Source organism: Rhinoraja longicauda, chromosome 4 (genome assembly GCF_053455715.1).
Source record: "Rhinoraja longicauda isolate Sanriku21f chromosome 4, sRhiLon1.1, whole genome shotgun sequence".
NCBI lineage: Eukaryota > Metazoa > Chordata > Chondrichthyes > Rajiformes > Arhynchobatidae > Rhinoraja > Rhinoraja longicauda.
This window is the reverse complement of record NC_135956.1, coordinates 33,803,030-33,823,446: the sequence shown is the minus strand read 5'-3', so window position 1 is coordinate 33,823,446 and position 20,417 is coordinate 33,803,030. Positions and strand designations below refer to the sequence as shown.

At 42.3% G+C, this 20,417-nt stretch overlaps 1 protein-coding gene across 6 annotated transcripts in view; it reads left to right on the top strand.

The window, feature by feature from the left end:
- LOC144592686 (receptor-type tyrosine-protein phosphatase mu) overlaps positions 1–20,417 on the top strand; it is a 606,124-nt gene that overhangs the window by 567,229 nt on the left and 18,478 nt on the right. For all 6 annotated transcript variants that reach the window (XM_078397499.1, XM_078397500.1, XM_078397496.1 and 3 more), the window contains 6 exons: positions 4,923–5,039; positions 6,023–6,177; positions 8,770–8,905; positions 11,697–11,846; positions 14,178–14,351; positions 16,420–16,551. In XM_078397499.1, coding sequence (XP_078253625.1) covers positions 4,923–5,039; positions 6,023–6,177; positions 8,770–8,905; positions 11,697–11,846; positions 14,178–14,351; positions 16,420–16,551 — 864 coding nt within the window. The remainder of the gene's footprint in view (positions 1–4,922; positions 5,040–6,022; positions 6,178–8,769; positions 8,906–11,696; positions 11,847–14,177; positions 14,352–16,419; positions 16,552–20,417) is intronic.

The following is a 20,417-nucleotide window of genomic DNA, read 5'->3' as shown; positions in this document are numbered from 1 at the left end:
AGGCGAAAAAAAGTTCAATCTTCTTCCCTTCTTTGATCTCCCGCAGTCGGGGGCCTCGAGCCTTCCGTTGACGGGACGGTCTTAGCTCCCGTAGCCGGTGGTCGTGTCCTCCGCGTGGGGGCAATCAAGCTCTCGCATCGGGGGAATCTCAGCTCCCTGCGCCGGGCGATCTGACACCGGGTCGGGGCTAGTCGAACCTTCTGCGACTTTGGAGCTTCCCGACACCGGTCTCTACCGAGACTGCAAGCTCCTCGATGTTGAAGCAGCTCTAAGCCGCGGTTGGAGCGTCGATCTCAGGCAAGCGATCGCAGACTCTGATGGTACGTCCGCAGCCCCGAGGTGAGGCTCAAAGTCAGTCTCGAGCAAGGCCGCCAGCTCCAGAGCGACCGCAGATAAGATTCGGAAAACAATCACATCTCCGGCAAGTAAGAGATTGAAAAAAAGTTTCCCCCGACCACCTCCCCCATCCCCCACATAAAACAAACCAGTGAACATTAACACAAACTTTTAAAACACACTAAAAATTGCAAAAAAGACGAAAGGACCGACAGACTGTCGGCGAGGCTGCCATCGCTGAAGGCAATGAGCAGCAGAGAATATTCAATATCAAAACTGGTGGGAAAAGTAAAGGGTAAAAAAGAGAACAAAAAAAATTAATAAAAAAGATAACAATGGAGGGAACATTTAAAAAGATGTGATTTATTTTTAAAATCTTCAGTTTGAATTTATATAAGGGGTAGGTGAGGTCGCATTTAGAATATTGTGTTCAGTTTTGGTCACCATGTTATAGGAAAGATGTTGTCAAGCTGGAAAGGGTACAGAGAAGATTTATGAGGATGTTGCCAGAACTCGAGGGCCTGAGCTGTCGGGAGAGGTTGAGCAGGCTAGGACTTGATCTTATAGAGGCGGACTGATGTTATAGAGGTGTACAAAATCATGAGAGGAAAAGATCGTGTCAAAGCACAGTCTCTTGCCCAGATCTACATTGGCTCCTGGACTTTAATTTAAAATCTTTCTTCTGGTCTATAAATATATCTATGATCAGCCATGAACGAATGGTGGAGCAGACTCAATGGGCTGAATGGTCTAATTCTGCTCCTATGTCTTGTGGTGTTATGGATTTCATCTCTCACTATAGTTTGGACCTTCTCCACCCCTGTTATATTTAAGATGCTTGTACATCTTTAATTCAATTTGGGGCGGCACAATGGTAAAGTTGCTGCCTTACAGCACCAGAGACCTGGGTTCAATCCTGACTCCAGGTGCTGTCTGTATGGAGTTTGTATGTTCTCCCTGCAACTCTGGGTTTTCTCTGGGTGCTTCGGTTTCCTCCCACACTCCAAAGGCATACTGGTTTGTCGGTCAATTGGCCTTGGTAAAATTGTCACTCGTGTTTGTAGATTAGTGTATGGGAGGAATCGCTGGTCGGTGCGGATTCTGTGGCCCAAAGAGCCTGTTTCCGCACGGTATGTCTAAAGTCTAAAGTAATGTCAAGCAAAATACTGCTGTTAAACCCATGTCTTTCTCCTCCCCCCCCCCCCCCCCTTCCCCCAGACTTCCTCACCCTATGTTCCCCCTTTAAAACACTCCTCCAAACTTGCTAAGCTGCCTGAATATCCCCTTATATGTCTCGGAGCCAAAGTTTCTTTGATACCTTCCTACAATTGGTTTGAGAATCTTTCCCAATATGTTGCTGCTGGTATACACACGAAAAATACCAAATTGTTACTTTGTGTTGACGCAAGAAGAACGTCCATTCTAAAAGATGGTGCTCTTTACTTTTTTGAAGGTTATACCTGCATTTCATGACAGCAGGAATTCTCCAGCTTGCATTTACTTTAGAGATACAGCGCGGAAACAGGCCCTTTCGGCCCACCGGGTCCGCGCCAACCAGCGATCCCCACACATTACCACTATCCTATACCCTTCTAAGGACAGTTTTTTAAAAACATTTACCAAGCCAACTAACCTACATACCTGTACGTCTTTGGAGTGTGGGAGGAAACCGAAGATCTCGGAGAAAACCCACGCAGGTCACGGGGAGAACGTACAAACTCCGTACAGGCAGCACCCGTAGTCGGGATCGAACCCGGGTCTCTGGCGCTGCATTCGCTGTAAGCCACCCGTGCCGCTCATGGTTGTTATTTGCCCTGTGTCCATTCATCTAAGAGGAAACAGAGGGAGCATGGTCACCCAGAGAGTTGTAAATCTGTGGAAGTCTCTGCCACAGAAGGCAGTGGAGGCAAATTCACTGGATGTTTTCAAGAGGGAGTTAGATATAGTTCTTAGGGCTAACGGAATCAAGGGATATAGGGAGAAAGCAAGATTGGGGTACTGATTTTGGATAAGCAGCCATGATCATATTAAATGGCTCGAAGGGCCGAATTGCCTACTCCCGCACCTATATTGTATGTTTCGATGTTTTTATGTCACCATCGGACCTCGAATGAATCATCTTATGAGATGCAGTGCCTTTTACTGTCATGGACAGGATACATTGGACTGCATTTTGTTGAGATAACTTTTAGATGGTAGCATTTAAATTCAACCTGCTGCTGCAATTGTCCAGGAAGCCCAGATAATTGGATGCCAAAAAAAACCTGAATGTGAAGATCTAGGTAGATCTAATAGTTAAAGTTCACCCAGCAGTGAAAGGACATTAAAGTCACAACTGGTGCCAGACATAGAAGACAAAATGTTTTTGTAAAACCTCAACCTGGTTATCACTTAAAGGGTTTAAGCATTGCAGAAAAGACTGTGACCTTCCAGTCTAAAGGGAAGGAAGTTTGATGTATATCCAATCTGATGACAGGAGTCATTTGTTAAGGATGGACTCCTTATTAATAAGATTCATCCATTAAGAGGAGAATTATTAAACAGAATAGTTTTTCCCCCCAAGAGAAAAGGTTGATTCATTTTAGCAAAATTCTTGATCTGTTCCTACTGCAAAGAAGGAGATGAGATATACGTGAAAATAAAATAATAGTTTTAAACAAAATGTGCTACCGATGTACATTGCACTTAAAACCTTTTGTGCCTAAAATGGAAATTAATCTGTAATTTGTGACCACTTTATATTGATGCTATTTAAGGTCAGTATTGTACATCAGCCTGTTGTTTGCCCCATCTAGATCATTATGTTTAGGCAGCTCCATTGTTTCTAAGCAATGGATTGAAAATTATCAGGTAATTACTTGTTCATTTGAAGGGCGGCGGTACATGGGTTTACATTCAGGTCGTGGCCATGAATTGAAATCGCAGTAAAACTGCCAATTTTCGCATCATTGAGGTTCAGTGACTTGTGCAGGAATACTAATGTAGGGGTCAGTGGTTCCTTCGGCATAATGCCAGGATTCAGCGGCTCAGCATGCCAGTGTGTTTACTATTCAGGTAAACCCCATGTTTGGCACTGTAGTTTATGTGAATTTTTCTTCAGCACAATTTCACCAATCTCTGAAACCTTACAGAATAGCAGTCTAAAGACGTCAGGAAACATTTTAGTTTAGTTCAGTGTAGTTGAGAGATATATCATGGAAACAAGCCCCTCGGCCCACTGTCTGCACCGACCAGCGATCGCCGCACACTAACACTCTCCTACTAGGGCAGTTTACCATTTTATAGAAGGCAATTAACCTACAAACCTGTACTGTACGTCTTTGGAGTGCGGGTGGAAACTGGAGCACCCGGTGAAAACCCACGCAGGTCATGGGGAGAAGGTACAAACTCTGTACAGGGTTCTGGGGAGTGTTATAGAGCAGAGGGATCTGGGAGTACAAGTTACATCGTTCCCTGAAATTGCCATAAGTAGATAGGGTAGTGAAGAATGCTTTTGGCCTTCATCCATCAGGGAACAATGTGTAGACGTTGGGACATTATGTTACAGTAGTGTTACAGTATGTCACATTATGTTACATTGGTGAGTCAGAACCTGGAGTATCATATATCATATCATATATCATATATATACAGCCGGAAACAGGCCTTTTCGGCCCTCCAAGTCCGTGCCGCCCAGCGATCCCCATACATTAACACTATCCTACACCCACTAGGGACAATTTTTACATTTACCCAGCCAATTAACCTACATACCTGTACGTCTTTGGAGTGTGGGAGGAAACCGAAGATCTCGGAGAAAACCCACGCAGGTCACGGGGAGAACGTACAAACTCCTTACAGTGCAGCACCCGTAGTCAGGATCGAACCTGAGTCTCCGGCGCTGCATTCGCTGTAAAGCAGCAACTCTACCGCTGCGCTACCGTATTGTGGACACCGCTATAGGAAAGATGCCATTAAGCTGGAAAGTGCAGAGAAATTTTAGATATTACTAGGGCTTGAGGACCTGAGCCAATGGGAGAAATGGGCAGGGTAGGACTTCATTCCTTGGAGCATAGGAGGCTGTGGGTGATCTTATAGAGGTGTATAAAATCATGAGGGAAATAGATAGGACAAATGTACATTGTCTTTTTCTATGTATTTTCTTGGGGAATCAAGAACTAGAGGACATAGGGTTAAGGTGAGAAGGGAAATAATTAGTAGGAACCTGAGGACCAACTTTTTTATACTGAGGTTGGTGTGTATATGGAACGAGCTGCCAGAGGAAGCGGTTGGGGCACTTAAAAGTATATGAGCCAAACGTGGTGTTTCTTGGTCAACGTAGAGGGAGTTGGGCCAATGAGCCTGTTTCTGTGTTGTGTGACTTTGCGGCCCGATGACTCTATTAGAGGTGAACGAAGTGGTAAGGTGCTGTGTATGTTAATAAGGAAAGGTGAAGCAGCATCTCATTATCCCAAGGCTGCTTTTTTTTCTGAAGATAAATTTACTTTCTTCATCTATGTGGACTTAAGCTGTTTTAATTATGCCTTTTAATATCACTGAATAAACCTCCGATTGCTGATTACATTGATATTGTTCTTGGTCAACAGGTGAAGTGCTGCAGGTATTGGCCCGATGATACAGAAATCTACAGAGATATCAAAGTAACCCTCATTGAGACAGAACTGCTAGCTGAGTATGTCATCAGGACATTTGCAGTAGAGAAGGTAAGGAAACAGCTTTAGGTCATTGCATTTTGGTGAAACCTATTCATGGTTAATATTGGCCAAGTTGCCCAGTCTCACTTGAAGCATCATGTTTAGGCAGTAGCAGGTACTATCTCAACGTTTAGGAAACATTTAGACAGGTACATGGATAGGACAGATTTAGAGGGATACAGGCCAAACGCAGGGAGGTGGGACTAGTGTCGATGGCCTGTTTGCCAATGTAGGCAAGTTGGGCCAAAGGCCTGTTTCCACGCTGTAAGACACCATGACTCTGACTCTAATCGATTGATGAAGGGTTCTCAATCAGAAATTATGACTCTGTTTCTCTTTCCACATATGCTGCATAACCTGCTGAGTGTTTCCAGCATTTTCTGGTTTTAATTTAGATTTCTAGTATCTGCATTTTGTTTTCTTGATTTAAATAAGTTTTTACTGATTTAGACTTTAGAGATAAAGCATGGAACCAGGCCCCTCAGCCCACCAAGTCCACACCAACCAGCGATCACTTGGTACACCAGCACTATCCTATACACTAGGAACAATTTACAGTTTACAGCAGCCAATTAACCTACAAACCTGTGCATCTTTGGAGTGTGTGTGGAAACCGGAGCACCTGTAGAAAACCCACACGGTCACAGGGAAAATGTACAAACTCCTTACAGACAGCATCCTCAGTCAATTCAAACCTGGGTCTCTGGTGCTGTAAGGCAGTATCACTGACAAACCAGCACTTATTACTGATGTCCTTGAGAAAGTGGTGGCTTACCACTCTCTTGAACCATCTGTTAGTTGTTAGTTGGTTTAGCTAGCTAGGTAGATTAGTTAGTTAGTTAGTTTGTTAGTTAGTTTGTTCGTTCGTTAGTTTGTTAGTTCGTTAGTTAGTTAGTTTAAATGACTCTCTACTGCACATCGTATGTATGTCTGCACTTTTCCATGTAACTCTACAGTTCTTAAGAAGATGTATTCCCCTGTCCTTTTAACAGAGAGGTGCTCATGAGATACGAGAGATCAGGCAGCTCCACTTCACTGGCTGGCCTGACCATGGTGTTCCGTACCATGCCACTGGGCTCCTGGGCTTTGTCCGACGTGTAAAGACAAAGAATCCAGCAGGTGCTGGACCTATCGTGGTGCATTGCAGGTAGGTGCTATCTCATTAGTTGAGGGGGGAAGGTTGATAGGGGGAACGATTTAATAGGAAACTGAGGGGTCACTTTTTTGCCAAAGGGGGTGGTGGGTATATGGAACAAGGAGGAGGTAGTTGAGGTAGGTGCGATCATAATATTTAAGAGGCATTCGGATAGGTACATGGATAAGATAGGTTTAGAGGGATAAGGGCCAAACAAAGGCGTGTGGGACGAGTGTAGATGGGAGGTGTCGGGCGGTGTTGGCAAGTTGGATCAAAGAGCCTGTTTCCACGCTCTATGACTCCATGCCTCATTAGCACATGAGGACAAAGTAACTCATTCACCCCATAAAACCTTTTCCATCATTTAGAGCAAACAAGAGTGGACAATGATTTCAGCCTTCATTCCATATCCCCTAATACATTAATCTACCAAAACCTAGCAACCTGTTTTGACATTTTCAGTAATATGGATACAGTAATGTGATCACTTTGATCTTGGTTCTGTGCTAAATATTGTGTGCTTTCAAGTTAATGGCTAAGCATAAAAGTGAAATTGTGCACCGTTTGGTAATTATCAAAATAAGCAAGACTTTATTTATTTTACTCCAATTCTAAACATTTTCCACTTCGTTACAATGAATTTGTCTCAACTTCTTTGGCTTTGTGAAGATTTTAACTCTGAAGATATTAATTCCCTCTGAGACTGATGGTAAACATTTAGACCCCAGAGACTCGAATCTGGTCTTCAGCAGACTGAAATCTGACCTTTTGTGTCTTTTCAAGTAATGGTAAAACATAGAAGATAGAATAGCACAGAACAGGAACAGGACTTTCATCCCACGATGTCTCTGCAGAATATGGTGCCTATTGAAACTAATGCCTTCTGTCTGCATGCGCTGCATATCACTACATCCTTGACTGTTCATGTGTCTTCAATACCATTATCATATCTGCTTCCACCACGTCCCCTACCAACATGTTCCAAGCCAGTTCCACAGCAACCTTCCACCATTATGCTCTGTCTTCTGAGTGTAAACCACTTCTGAATCCAAATTACCAAGTCACCCTGGATCACATGCACCTTAGATCAGTTTGGAGATACAGATTGGAAACAGGCCCTTCGGCCCACCGAGTCCATGCCAACCTATCTACATGGATTCTATGTATCTCACTTTCGCAACCACTCCTTGCACATTAGGAACAATTTACAGCGATCAATTAGCCTACAAACCTGCACATCTTTGGGAGGTGGGAGGAAACTGGAACACCTGGAGGAAACCCATGAAGCCGCAGGGAGAACATGCAAACTTCACACAGACACCATCTCAGGTTTGGATCGAACATGAATTTCCAGCGCTGTGAGGCAGCAGCTCTACCAGCTGTGTCACTGCACCCTTCTGGATTATCCTACTATGAGGAAACTTGTCAAACGCTTTACCAATGTCCACGTAGACAACATTGACTGTCCTTCCCTCTTCAATCACTTTGTCACTTCCTCAAAAAACTCAATCAAGTTTGTAAGACATGTCCTGCTGCAGAAAAACCCATGCTGACTATCCCTAATTAGCAAATTCTCTTCCAAATGTGAGTAATTCTTATCTCTAAGAATCTTATCCAATTGCTTCCCTACCACTGATGTGAGGCTCACCAGCCTAAAATGTTGTGGATTATCCTGCATGGATAGGACAGGTTTGGAGAGATATGGACCAAATGCTGGCAGGTGGGACTACTGTAGCTGGGAATACTGTAGCTGGGACAGCTGGCTGGTGTGGACAAGTTGAGCCAAAGGGCTTGTTTACACAATGTATCACTCTATGACTCTATCCCTATTTCCCATCTTAAGTAAAGGAACAACATTGGCTGATCACCAGTCCTCCATGACTGTGCTAGAGAGGATACAAAGATCCTTGTCAGGACCTCTGCAATCTCCTCTCCTACCTGTCTCAATAACCTGGATAGATCCCATCAGGCCCTGAGTATTTATCCACCTTAATTCTCTTCACGAGACCCAACACCACCTCCTTCTTCATCTCAAAATGCATTAGTGTGTCCCACATTATTTTCCAAGGAAAAATTAAAGACAAGTGGATGGCGAAGAAATAATGAATTGTTACTTTCTGACAATATCTAAATAATGCAGAGTATTAACAGACCCAAGGTGCTTTAGAAACAAAGAACTACAGTTGCTGGTTTATATCAAAGATAGACTCAAAGTACTAGAGTAACTCCACGGGTCTGGCAGCATCTCTGGATAGAAGGAATGGGTGACATTTTGGGTCGAGACCCTTCTTCAGACTCAACCTCAGGCTCTTCAGGTCTTCAGTAAAAAGGATAGGTGACGTTTCAGGTCTGGACCCTTATTCAGACTCTACTTCGACCCAAACGGTCACCTATTATTTTTCTCCAGAGATGCTGCCTTAGCCGTTGAGTTACTCCAGCACTTTGTGTCCATCCCAAGGTGATTTAATTAGGCATCAATTGAAATCCATTCATGGAAACTGTGGTATCTAGGGGATATAAAAATGGCTAATTCGATTATATTCAAAGGAGTGTCGTGGTGTTTCTGGCAGGTTATGGGATTAAAGTTAATTGTCTGTCTTTCAGCGCTGGGGCAGGAAGGACTGGGTGCTTCATGGTCATTGATATCATGTTGGACATGGCGGAGAGGGAAGGGGTTGTCGATATCTACAACTGTGTCAGAGAACTGCGATCTCGCAGGGTCAACATGGTCCAAACAGAGGTAAGGATTCCCAATGATCTTTTAGGGAGTGGCATCGTTCATTGCAAAATCCTTGACATGTTCGGGAAGACCATCAATGCAAAAAGTAGAGGACCCTGCTCAGTCCATCATGGGCAATGACTTCCCCATCTTCAAAGTCTCTGCCTGAAAAAGGCAGCCAGCATCATCACCCTGGCCACACTCTCATTTCACTCCTGCCATCGGGAGTCAGGGGTTCTGGGGAGAAGGCAGGAGAATGGAGTTGAGATGGAGAGATCGATCAACCATGATTGAATGGCAGAGTGGACTTGATGGGCCGAATGGCCTAATTATGCTCCTATAACTTATGAAGATATAGGAGCCTGAAAACTGTAACGCTCAGGTTGAGGAACAGTTTCTTCCCTACAGCCATCAGGCTATTAAACACAACAACCTCCAAATAAGCTCTGAACTACATAGACAAGGGGGCATTATATCACATTTATATATATATTATATATGTGTGTGTGTGTGTACATGTGTATATAAATGTAATATATATTTAAAAATCATGTACCTGTATATAAATATATAAATATTAATGTTCCATATAGATACATATTTTGTCTATATATATTTTGTTTATCTATTTATTTGTCTTTGCACTATTATTGTTTGTTTGTCTATATACATATACATATATATATATTTATACACATAATTACACATCGGCGAGACCAAACATAGACTAGGCAATCGTTTCGCTGAACACCTTAGCTCAGTCCACCTGGACCTACCTGATCTCCCGGTTGCTAAACACTTTAATTCCCCTTCACATTCCCATACTGACCTTTCAGTCCCAGGCCTCCTCCATTGTCAGAGTGAAGCTAAATGCAAATTGGAGAAACAGCATCTCATATTTCGCTTGGGCAGTTTACAGCCCAGGGGTATGAATATTGATTTATCTAATTTCAAGTAAAACCTGCATTCCCTCCCTCTCCATCCCTCCCCCACCCAAGTCACACCAGTTTTTTGTTCTCATCTAGCAATCAGGAAACAATAGCCTGTTTCCTTTACCATTGTTACTTTTTTGCATATCTTTCATTCATTTGTTCTATATCTCTCTACATCATCGACTATATCTCTCTTTTCCCTTTCCCATGACTTTCTGTCTGAAGAAGGGTCTCGACCCGAAACATCACCCATTCCTTCTCTCCAGAGATGCTGCCTGTCCCGCTGAGTTACTCCAGCATTATGTGTCTATCTTCGGTTTAAACCTACACAGTTTTCCTACACATGATCATTTGTTGTTGTTTATTATGGTGTATATGGAGTGTGATGCAGCAAGTAAGAATTCCATTGTTCTGTTTTGAGACATATAACCATATAATATTTTTGACTCTTGAACCTCAAATCAAATTTCCCCCTAGAAGTTAAGTGCACATGGACTGTTAGCTCCATTATAGAATGGCTGAACTGGCTGTCATCAACGAACTAAACGCTTCCCTGCATGGAGATTAGGATGGAGAAAGAATAGATCAGCAGGAGTCTTCTTCCCCACAACGCACAAAGTCACACAACCATTAATAGTATGTGAGGGCTGGCAATACTGGTGCGTAGAGCACAGTTAATATTTTATCACTCGGGCCTGTATCATTGCCTGGAGAAGGATTCTAGGCAGGGCGTGGGTGCTGTCATTGAATCAGGGGATCCGAAGATATGGGTTCCCAAATGTCCCATGCAGCTTATTTCATCCTGTTTCCAGAGGTATCTGGTTGGAAGATTGAAAAGCAGTAAAGCAGGAAGCCTGCTTCACAAGGCAGAAGCCCACAAGGAGAAGCAAGTATTTTGCACAGCGAATGAGAACCTGCGTGTGGTGGGAAAGGGCATCTTGTTTATGATGAGGAAACTCTAAGGGCCGAGTATCATGGGCAAGGTCATGGTAATATTGAGATGAGGACGGGTGAAACATCTGAGATGCATGTAGACCTGTGTCATGGGAACGGGATAGGAAGGAACTGCAGATGCTGGTTTATATCGAAGATAGACACAAAATGCTGGATCAGACAGCATCTCTGGAGCAAAGAAATAGGTGAGACGTTTCAGGTTGGGACCCTTCTTCAGACTCTGATCTTCAGATTATTCAGATTCTTCTTCAGGGTTCTGACCTGAAATGTCACCTATTCCTTTTCTCCCGAGATGCTGCCTGACCCGCTGAGTTACTCCTGCATTTTGTGTCTATCATGGGAAAGGGGGCTTGATCACAAACGATGGTCAGGAGGGACAGATGGATGAGCAAAGGGGGGAAGCAGAAATGTTGATGGACCCTGGAAGATGACCAACACCTGACCCACACAAAAGGAAGTCACCTCATGATTTCAGTCCTTCTCAACCCAAGACCCAGGCTACTCAACTACCCATTTACACCAGACAAGCTGCTAAAGTGCATGCAAGCAATCTCATTATAATCTTCACAAGACCAATCCACTTGCAGTGTGTGGATCCTGCTTCCTAGGTGGGTTTGAGTTGGGACAAGTTTAATGTTTTAAACCATTCAATCATTTTTTAATTAATGCCCAGAACCATATTGCACCCAAAGAACTTTGCACCATTATGGAGGTCGGATACATCCAGAAACATTGCTAGTAATCCCTGTTGCTCGCAGGGTAATTTTGAGTATGTGGTGTTATATGAATTACATCTCACTCAGCAAGAAATCATTAAACCTCATGCTCAAAAGTGCAGCTGTGAAAATCTTTTTTCAATCTTTAATTCCTGCACTTTTATTGATTCTACTTTGATTGAAAATTGACTGCTCTCTTTAACTCAACAGGAACAGTACGTATTCATCCATGAGACCATTCTAGAAGCTTGCCTGTGTGGCGACATAGCAATTCCAGCCTCTCAGCTCAGGTCTGCTTATTATGAGATGAATAAGTTGGAGCCACAAACAAATTCTTCGCAGATAAAGGAGGAGTATAGGGTATGCAAAGTATTTTTTCTTAATCGTTTCTCACATTACCGAATATAATGTCTGCACATTCAAAACTGATCAAAACTGATCAAATTAGGGTGGCACAGTGGCATAATGGTTGAGTTGCTACCTTACAGTGCCAAAGACCTGGGTTCGATCCCAACTGCGGGTGGTGTCTGTACGGACTTTGTACATTCTGCCTGTGAATGTACTCCAGGTGCTCCGGTTTCCTGCCACACTCCAAAGACCTACAGATTTGTAGGTTAATTGGCTTCAGTAAGTTGTAAACACTTTACATACAGCATTCTTAGTCAGGATCGAACCCGTGTCTCTGGCACTATAAGGCAGCAACTCTACCACTGCACCATTATGCCACCCCATTTCTAGGCGAATTGTGGGCAAACCAAGGGATTATCGAGCTGTAACATGGCCTACTGACTGTCAATGCCCCAAGGCAAGCATACCATAGGCTTTCTTTATCAGTCTATCTACTTTCAGAAAGCTATGGACTTGGATGCCAAGATCCCTCTGTACATCTGTCCTGTTAATGATCCAGCCATTTACAGTATACTTTCCCCTTTCATTTGTCCTCCCAAATCATAACGTCTCACATTTACCGAGATTAAATTCTTGTTTTGCTTAAGGTTGATTCAGGTCACAAATCCATTAATATATGACTATTTATTGCAATCCTCTACCCCAAATAGTTCATACATTCTGAGTCAACTGAGTTTATTTCTTGCCTCTATCAATCTGAAGAAGGATTCCGACCCAAAACATCACCTATTCCTCTTCTATGGTGATGCTGCCTGACCCGCTGAGTTACTCCAGTATTTTGTGTCTCTTTTTGGTTTGTCTCATCGCAAGTTTGCCCAAAGTGAATAAGAATCATTTTTTTTGCATCACTGGATGAAGGAAGCAGGATGATTATCCATCTGAAACATTGACACTTAGTTGCATATCAAAACAAAAAAACAGCAGATGTTGGAAATCTGAAATAAAAACAGGAAATGCTGAAAATACTCAGTTGGTCAGGCTGCATCTGTGGGAAGAGAAATGGAGCAGGTTGAAGACGCTTCCTCTGAACTGAAATCTGACAAAGGGTTTTCAAACTGACACATAGATGACCATTTGCATCTCATTTGGAGATCTGGACGTGGCTGTTAAAGCCAGCATTTATTGCACTTCCCTAATTCCCATTTAAGAAGATAATGTTGAGCCACCACTGTAACTGGGTGGCTTACTGGGATACTTAAGGCCAAACCACATGAAATGTGTCCAGAGTCTCATAAATGGGTAAGGACAACAGATGTCCGATCCTGAAGAACATTAGATGTTCAGTGGTTCTTGTTCTCATCATTTCTAAGTTGGCATTCCAACTTAGGAACTGAATTTAAATCCCACAGCTCCTGTGGTGGGATTTGAACTCAGGCTCCTGTATAGTTGCTCTGGTAATTTAACAGCTACACCATCACCATACCCCTGTTTACCTCATTAAAGTAAATCAGCCATGATGGATTGGTCAGTTTAGTCCACACTGTTTAGTCTCCCTCCCAAGCTTGATGAAAATTGGCGATTTAGGGAATCTTTTGGATAAAGCCTGAGAGAAAATACTATTAAGCAAAGTTCAAAGTCAGAAACTCTATCCACAACACTGGAGGTTAACTGTGTGCAATAATAAAGTTTGACTGAAGTGTGTGCAAAAAAAGAATTTCACTGTCTAGTTTAGTTTAGTTTATTTACAGTGAAAAACCTTTTTGTTGCGTGCTGTCCAGTCAGTGGAAAGATTATCAAAGCTTATGGGGAGAAGGCAGGAGAATGGGGTTCAGAGGGAAAGATAGGTCAGCCATGATTGAATGGCGGAGTAGACTTAATGGGCTGAATGGCCTAATTCTGCTCCTATAACTTATGAACTTATGAACATGATTACAATCAAGCTGTCCGCAGTGTACATGTGCAGGATAGTAAAGTAAAGTCCAATTAAAGGTAGTTTGAGGGTCTCCAAAGAGGTAGATGGTAGCTCAGGACTATTCTCATTAGTGATCGGGAACGGTCCTGAGCTACCATATACCGCATTAGAGACCCTCAGACTATCTTTAATCAGATTTTACTGGACTTTATCCATAACTCAGTACATGTGATAATAAAGAGCCATTGAATTGAACTATAGAAATGACACATTCATAAATACCCTGACACACGAGGCTGTGCCTTTGGGGTGGTTTCATACGTGAAGAGATGGGAATGTCAATAAGGGAAATGCAGACAAAGTGAATAGTTCAACTGAGTTCATCAATTTCTCAGGTTTTGAAAAACCATTCTGCCACCTTTCTCTCTCAGACTCTTAATATGGTGACCCCAACTCTTCGAGTCGAGGACTGCAGCATTGCCCTGCTACCCCGGAACCATGAGAAGAACCGATGCATGGATGTCCTTCCACCAGACAGGTGTCTTCCATTCCTGATCACTATAGATGGCGAGAGCAGCAACTACATCAACGCTGCCCTAATGGATGTGAGTATTTGTCGAGAACACATCGCATAAGAAGCCTTAATGGTTCAATGGTGCTTTTATTGTCACTTGTGCAAATTGTGAAATTCTTTATCTTATAAATAGTCCAGTAGAGTATTGCCATACCCCTGACCCCTGATTAGCAAGTGTAAATTTCCCCGGTGTTCCATTTAGAACAGAGATGAGGAAAAACTTTTTTAGTCAGAGAGTTGTGAATCTGTGGAATTCTCTGCCTCAGAGGGCAGTGGAGGCCAATTCTCTGAATACATTCAAGAGAGAGCTAGATAGAGCTCTTAAGGATAGCGGAGTCAGGGGGTATGGGGAGAAGGCAGGAACGGGGTACTGATTGAGAATGATCAGCCATGATCACATTGAATGGCGGTGCTGGCTCGAAGGGCCAAATGGCCTTCTCCTGCACCTATTTTCTATTGTCTATTGTGTGGGATGAATAAAGGAATATCTTACAGAAAATAGATAATATCTGGGGAGAAGGCCCCAGTTTTCATGCTCCATGCAACCTCCTGCAAGATTCCTCGACTCCGCTTGTTACTTACTGCTTTTGATGAGGCAGATCTGATCGTCACATATGATGCTGGTCATCACAAGTACTGTTTCAGCCTTGTCAGGAACCCTGAGCTCAGTCCTCTACTCTCCTCCCCACATCCCAGTCATCCAGCAAGCCCCCACACTTCATGTGTCAAAGTCATATTGCATGGAAACAGGCCCTTTGGCCTAATTTGCTCATGATGACCAAGATGCCCCATCTACACTAGTCCCACCTGCCCTCATTTGGCCCATATCCCTCTAAACCTTTCTTATCCATGTACCATGTGCAAGATGCAACCTGTCAGCACGTGTCTCTCCCTATGACACATGTCCCTCTCTCAGCTCAACTGCTCATCCTTGTACAACCAAACTCTTCAACCATAGTGTGGTGTGTTAGGCATTCCACTCTTCATCAGCATAATCACATGTATTTCTAGGATTTATATGGCATTCCACACAAATCTGAGTGCTCCCTCTTCCTCTCACCCCCTCGCTCTCTCTCTCCCTCCTCCTCTCCATTTCCCTCTTCCTCACCTCCATGGCAGCCATTTTGTGTGGTGTGGTACTCTGGTTGCCATGGTGAGTGTGCCTTTCATGGGAGACCATTAGTGTAGGTATGTTAATGTGCTTGTGATTCAATCAGGAGCTACACGAGTCCCACTTAGCACTTGTTTCAGCTGTAATCCATCCTAAAATTGTTTCAGATTTTGTTTAGTACAATTTTTGTTTAGTACGCTGTTTATTAATGGGACCTAAATGGCCATTAGTGCGAAATGCAAACATTGTTTAGCATGTTAGTAAAGGATCAAATCAAATTTTTAGACTTCATTTGTTTTTCATTAAATATTTAAGTTGAAGGAATGTGTTGAATTTATCCAATTACACATGATACAAAATAATACCTGGATTAGTAATTTAGGTGTTGTGGATTCAAATTTCATGCAGTTATGTTGTCCATATGAAATTAATGCCACTATCAATGTGGCTACAGTAGTAATTACCTTACACAATACAAGTAAACGTGCTTCACAAATTTCTACTATCTTTCACTATCCTTCCAGTCTTTAATTAAAAAAACAGAAAACATTGGGAAAAAACATTGAAACTAGAACCATTTACTCTGTCTAATTCTTTGTTTACAAAAGGACACACAGTGTTGGTGTACTCAGCAGGTCAAGCAGCATCTCTGGAGAACATGAATAAGTGATGTTTCAGTTTAGTTTATTATTGTCACGTATTACCGAGGCACAGTGAAAAGCTTTTGTTGCATGCTATCCAGTTAAAGAAAAGACTGTACATGATGACAATCAAGCTATCTGCACCATACAGGTAAAGGTTAAAGGGTACAGCATTGAGTGCAGGATATATTGGGTCGAGACCTTTCTTCAGACCTGAAACGTCACCCATCCAAGTTCTCCAGAGATGCTGCTTGACCTGCTGAGTTACTCCAGCACTTTTTGTCCTTTTGTGGTATTAGCCGGCATGTGCAGTTCCTTATTTCTAATTCTTTTGTTCATGTTTTCAGAGTTATAAGCAGCCTTCAGCTTTCATTGTTACCCAACATCCATTACCAAATACTGTGAAGGACTTCTGGAGACTGGTGTTGGACTATCACTGTACATCAATCGTCATGCTGAATGATGTGGATCCTGCAAAGGTATGTGGCTGGGTAAAATACTGAAAACCAAGGGAACTTTTACCAAATCGGGGAGTGCATCTGTGCATTGAGAAATAGACCACGTTTCAGATCCATGATCTTTCTAATGCAGCAAATCAGTGTATATGATTCAGGGTCAGTTTTACACAAAGAGACTGTGGTAGTATCTTCTGGGAAACAATAGTACTATCAGTGGCTGCATCCTCACCATCAAGATTTACCTAGAAAATGTGGATACTATTGTAGTTAGTAGTTCAGATTACAATATAAATAATTACAAAACTGTGCAAAATCTGGAAGTAAATAATTACAAAACTGGACAAATATTTGCATGGATTGATTGCAATTGGTTGTTGGAAAGATAAAGGAAGGAAACCGGCTCTTTGGCCCAACAGGTCCACACTGACCATTGATCATCTGGTCATGCTAGTCCTATGTTATCCCACCTTCACATAGTGCCCTACACACCAGTGGTATTTTCAGAGAAACTAATTAGCAAAACAAACCTACAAAGCAACACCTCTTTGGGATGCGGGAGGAAACCAGAGCACCCAGAGGAAACCCACGCAGTGACTGGGAGAACATGCAAACTCTGCACAGACAGCATCCAAGGTCAGGATCTGACCCAGGGCCCTGGTGCTGTGAAGCAGCAACTTTACCAGCTGTTCCATTGTGCTGGCTGAGATAGGATCAAAGATTAAAAAAGGATCAAAGAAACAGATTTCCCACCACAGGGTGTCAAAAGGTGACTCTTAGACAATAGAATGCTTTGGAAAAGTGAATACCAACATAATTTCCACAATAATCTGAAGGTTATCAACCCTCATTTCCAGTTAATCGGTCATGACATATGAGTTAAGAAAGCTATAGGTAAATATAACTACAGATAAAAATAACAGCAAAAGCAAACTGCTGGAGGAACTCAGCAGGTTAGGCTCAAGGGAATTGGAAGAAGGGACCTGACCTAAAACACAATCTGTTCATTTCCCTCCGTAGTTGCTGCCTGACCCACTGAATTCCTCCAGCAGTTTGTGTCTTGTTCCGGATTCCAGCATCTGCAGTCACTTTTATCTCCATTTAGTTGTAACGGGCCTGTGCCCTTCTGTAAAATAACATGGCATAAGCCAATATCTAGTGATTTTTTTTGAGTCGTTATCTTTCTCGAAATCATTGGATAGCTTTTAGTTTTCCAAGTTAGACTTGGAATATAGAGGGAATGTGCAGTAGACCCATCTCATTGTTTTTTGTAATACACGCCATTTAGAATAGTCATTTCTAAACTCCTTAGATAACTGCGACCTAAGAGAGTCCTAGAAGCATGTTTAATTCAGGCAAGGGATGCTATGCTGAGGCTTTATAAGGCACTGGTTAGACCGCATTTGGAGTATTGTGAGCAGTTTTTGGCTGCATATATGAGAAGAGTCCAGAGAATGATCCTGGTTAACATGTGAAGAGCGTTTGATGCCTCTAGGCCTGTACTTGCTGGAGTTCAGAAGGATGGGGGAGAATCTCTGAAACTAATTGACTAATGAAAGGCCTAGATCGAGTGGATGTGTAGAGCATGCTTCCAGTAATGGGAGCGTCTAGGACCATAGGGCACACTCTCAGAATAAAAGGACGTACTGTTAGAATGGATAGGGATGAATTTCTTGAGTCAGGGGGTGGTGAATCTGTGGAATTCATTGTCACAGTTGGCTTTGGAGGTCGTCATTGGGATTTTTAAAGCGGGGATTGACAAATTATTGATTAGTAAGGGTGTCAAAGGTTATGGGGAGGAGGTTGGAGAATGGGGTTGAGAGGGAAAGATAGATCAGGCATTATTGAATTGCAGAGTAGACTCGATGAACCGAATGGTCTAATTCTGCTCCTATGAACATGAATTCCTCCAAGCGGAAACAAGGAACAACAACGTCACCTATTCATGTTCTTTTGTTTTTTTTTAACAAAGTTTATTTCTGATTTTTATTAATACAGCTTTGATAATTCAATGCATGAACACATTAATGCTGCTAAGTATCCCCCCACCCACCACCCCCCACCCGCAATACCATTCAATATACTAAACATAAAACACAAAAACAACAAAAAAAACCCAGAGAGGAGGGAAGCAGAAAAATCGGAATGTTAAGACATATCAGGGACCATTCTAATATTTCAATTCCACTCTTAATTACATACACACATATCAAAGACGCTACCCAACCATAAAATTATCAGAGCCTAAAGCATCAATACAACTAAGAAAAGGTTGCCATATCAATGTAAACTTGTCAGCTGATTCCCTAACAGTATACCTAATCTTCTCCAATTTAATAAAATACAACATATCCCTAATCCACTGTGCAAATGTTGGAGGGTTACAATCTTTCCATCTGATCAAGATTTGTCGTCTGGCCACCATCGTGGCAATAGACAAAAGATTTTGTTTATTATTATTTAATGCAAGATTTTGTGTTACCACACCGAATAAAGCAAGGGGGGCTGATGGTTCCAAAGATTCATTGGTAGTTTGGGCATATCAAATATTAATTGCCAAAAATTAGATAACTTAGGACAATCCCAAAACATGTGAATTAAAGTGGCTTGGTTCTGCCTGCAACGGTCACACGTGGAGTCTATATTGGGTGTAAATTGGGCTAGCTTAGCTTTGGTCCAGTGCAACCGGTGGAAAATCTTAAACTGCATAACAGTATGTTTCATGCATATCGAAGATGTGTTCTTCATGTTCTTCTGAGATGCTACCTGACTTACTGAGTTACTCCAGCACATTGTGTCTTTTTTTTAAATCCCCCAAACTATTTTTGAAAGAAGTAGTGAGAAAGAATAATTTCCAGCTTCATTGTATGCCCGATATTCCCAGGCTTGAAAGAAAATGTGTCATCAGTGTAAAGCGTTCTGCAAGCTTGTCAGGAAGATTAGAAAGAGATTGAGTTCAATAACTGAAGAACTGCAGAGGGCGTTCTTAAGGACACTTTGCTTGAACCTATCATCAAAAATGTTTTTGCCTGATTACTGAATTGAGATCTAGATTATCAGATTTGAGTGGGTCAAAGTTTCAGAGGCAGGTAATGTTGTAAAATATCAAAGTTACAGGAATTTTGAGTGTCTGATTTTCCATTAAAGTCTGACAGCATTGTCTTTCTTGATGATGCTCCACTAAGCCACCAATTGAAGGTTGCAACTCAGCTGGTGGATAATGTGGGAGATGAGGTGAAGCAGAATAAGTCATTCCCTTTTGGGGAAGGTGAAGAATTTATTGACTGTTTAACCATTTTGAAAAACGTCAACTGTGGTCACACGTTGTCAGATTTGAGTTTAGTTTATTTTATTGCCGTGTACCGAGGTACAGTGAAAAGCTTTTGTTGTGTGCTAACCAGAAAGACAATACATAATTACAATCGAAACATCCACATGATAATGGGAAAAACATGAATAACATTTAGTGCAAGATAAAATCCAGTAAAGTCTGATCAAAGATAGTCCGAGGGTCTCCAATGAGGTAAAAAGTAGCTCAGGGCCGCTCTCTAGTTGTTGGTAGGATGGTTGAGTTGCCTGATAACAGCTGGGAAGAAACTGTCCCTAAAACTAGAGGTGTGCATTTTCATACTTCTGTACCTCTTGTTGATGGGAGAGGGGAGAAGAGGGAGTTACCGGGGTGTGAAACGTCCTTGATTATGCTGAGAATTGAACTGCCCAAGAGGCGAGCAAGGCCTTCTTGTGGTCATCGACTGAGTGTAGAGCAATAGAATTTGAGACAAATTAAGCAAAAAAAAACTGGGAACTTTAAAAAAATGTGCCAGAATCCTTGGAGAGAGAAATAGAGTTTATGTTTTAGCTTATTAACTATCATCAGAATATTAATGAAA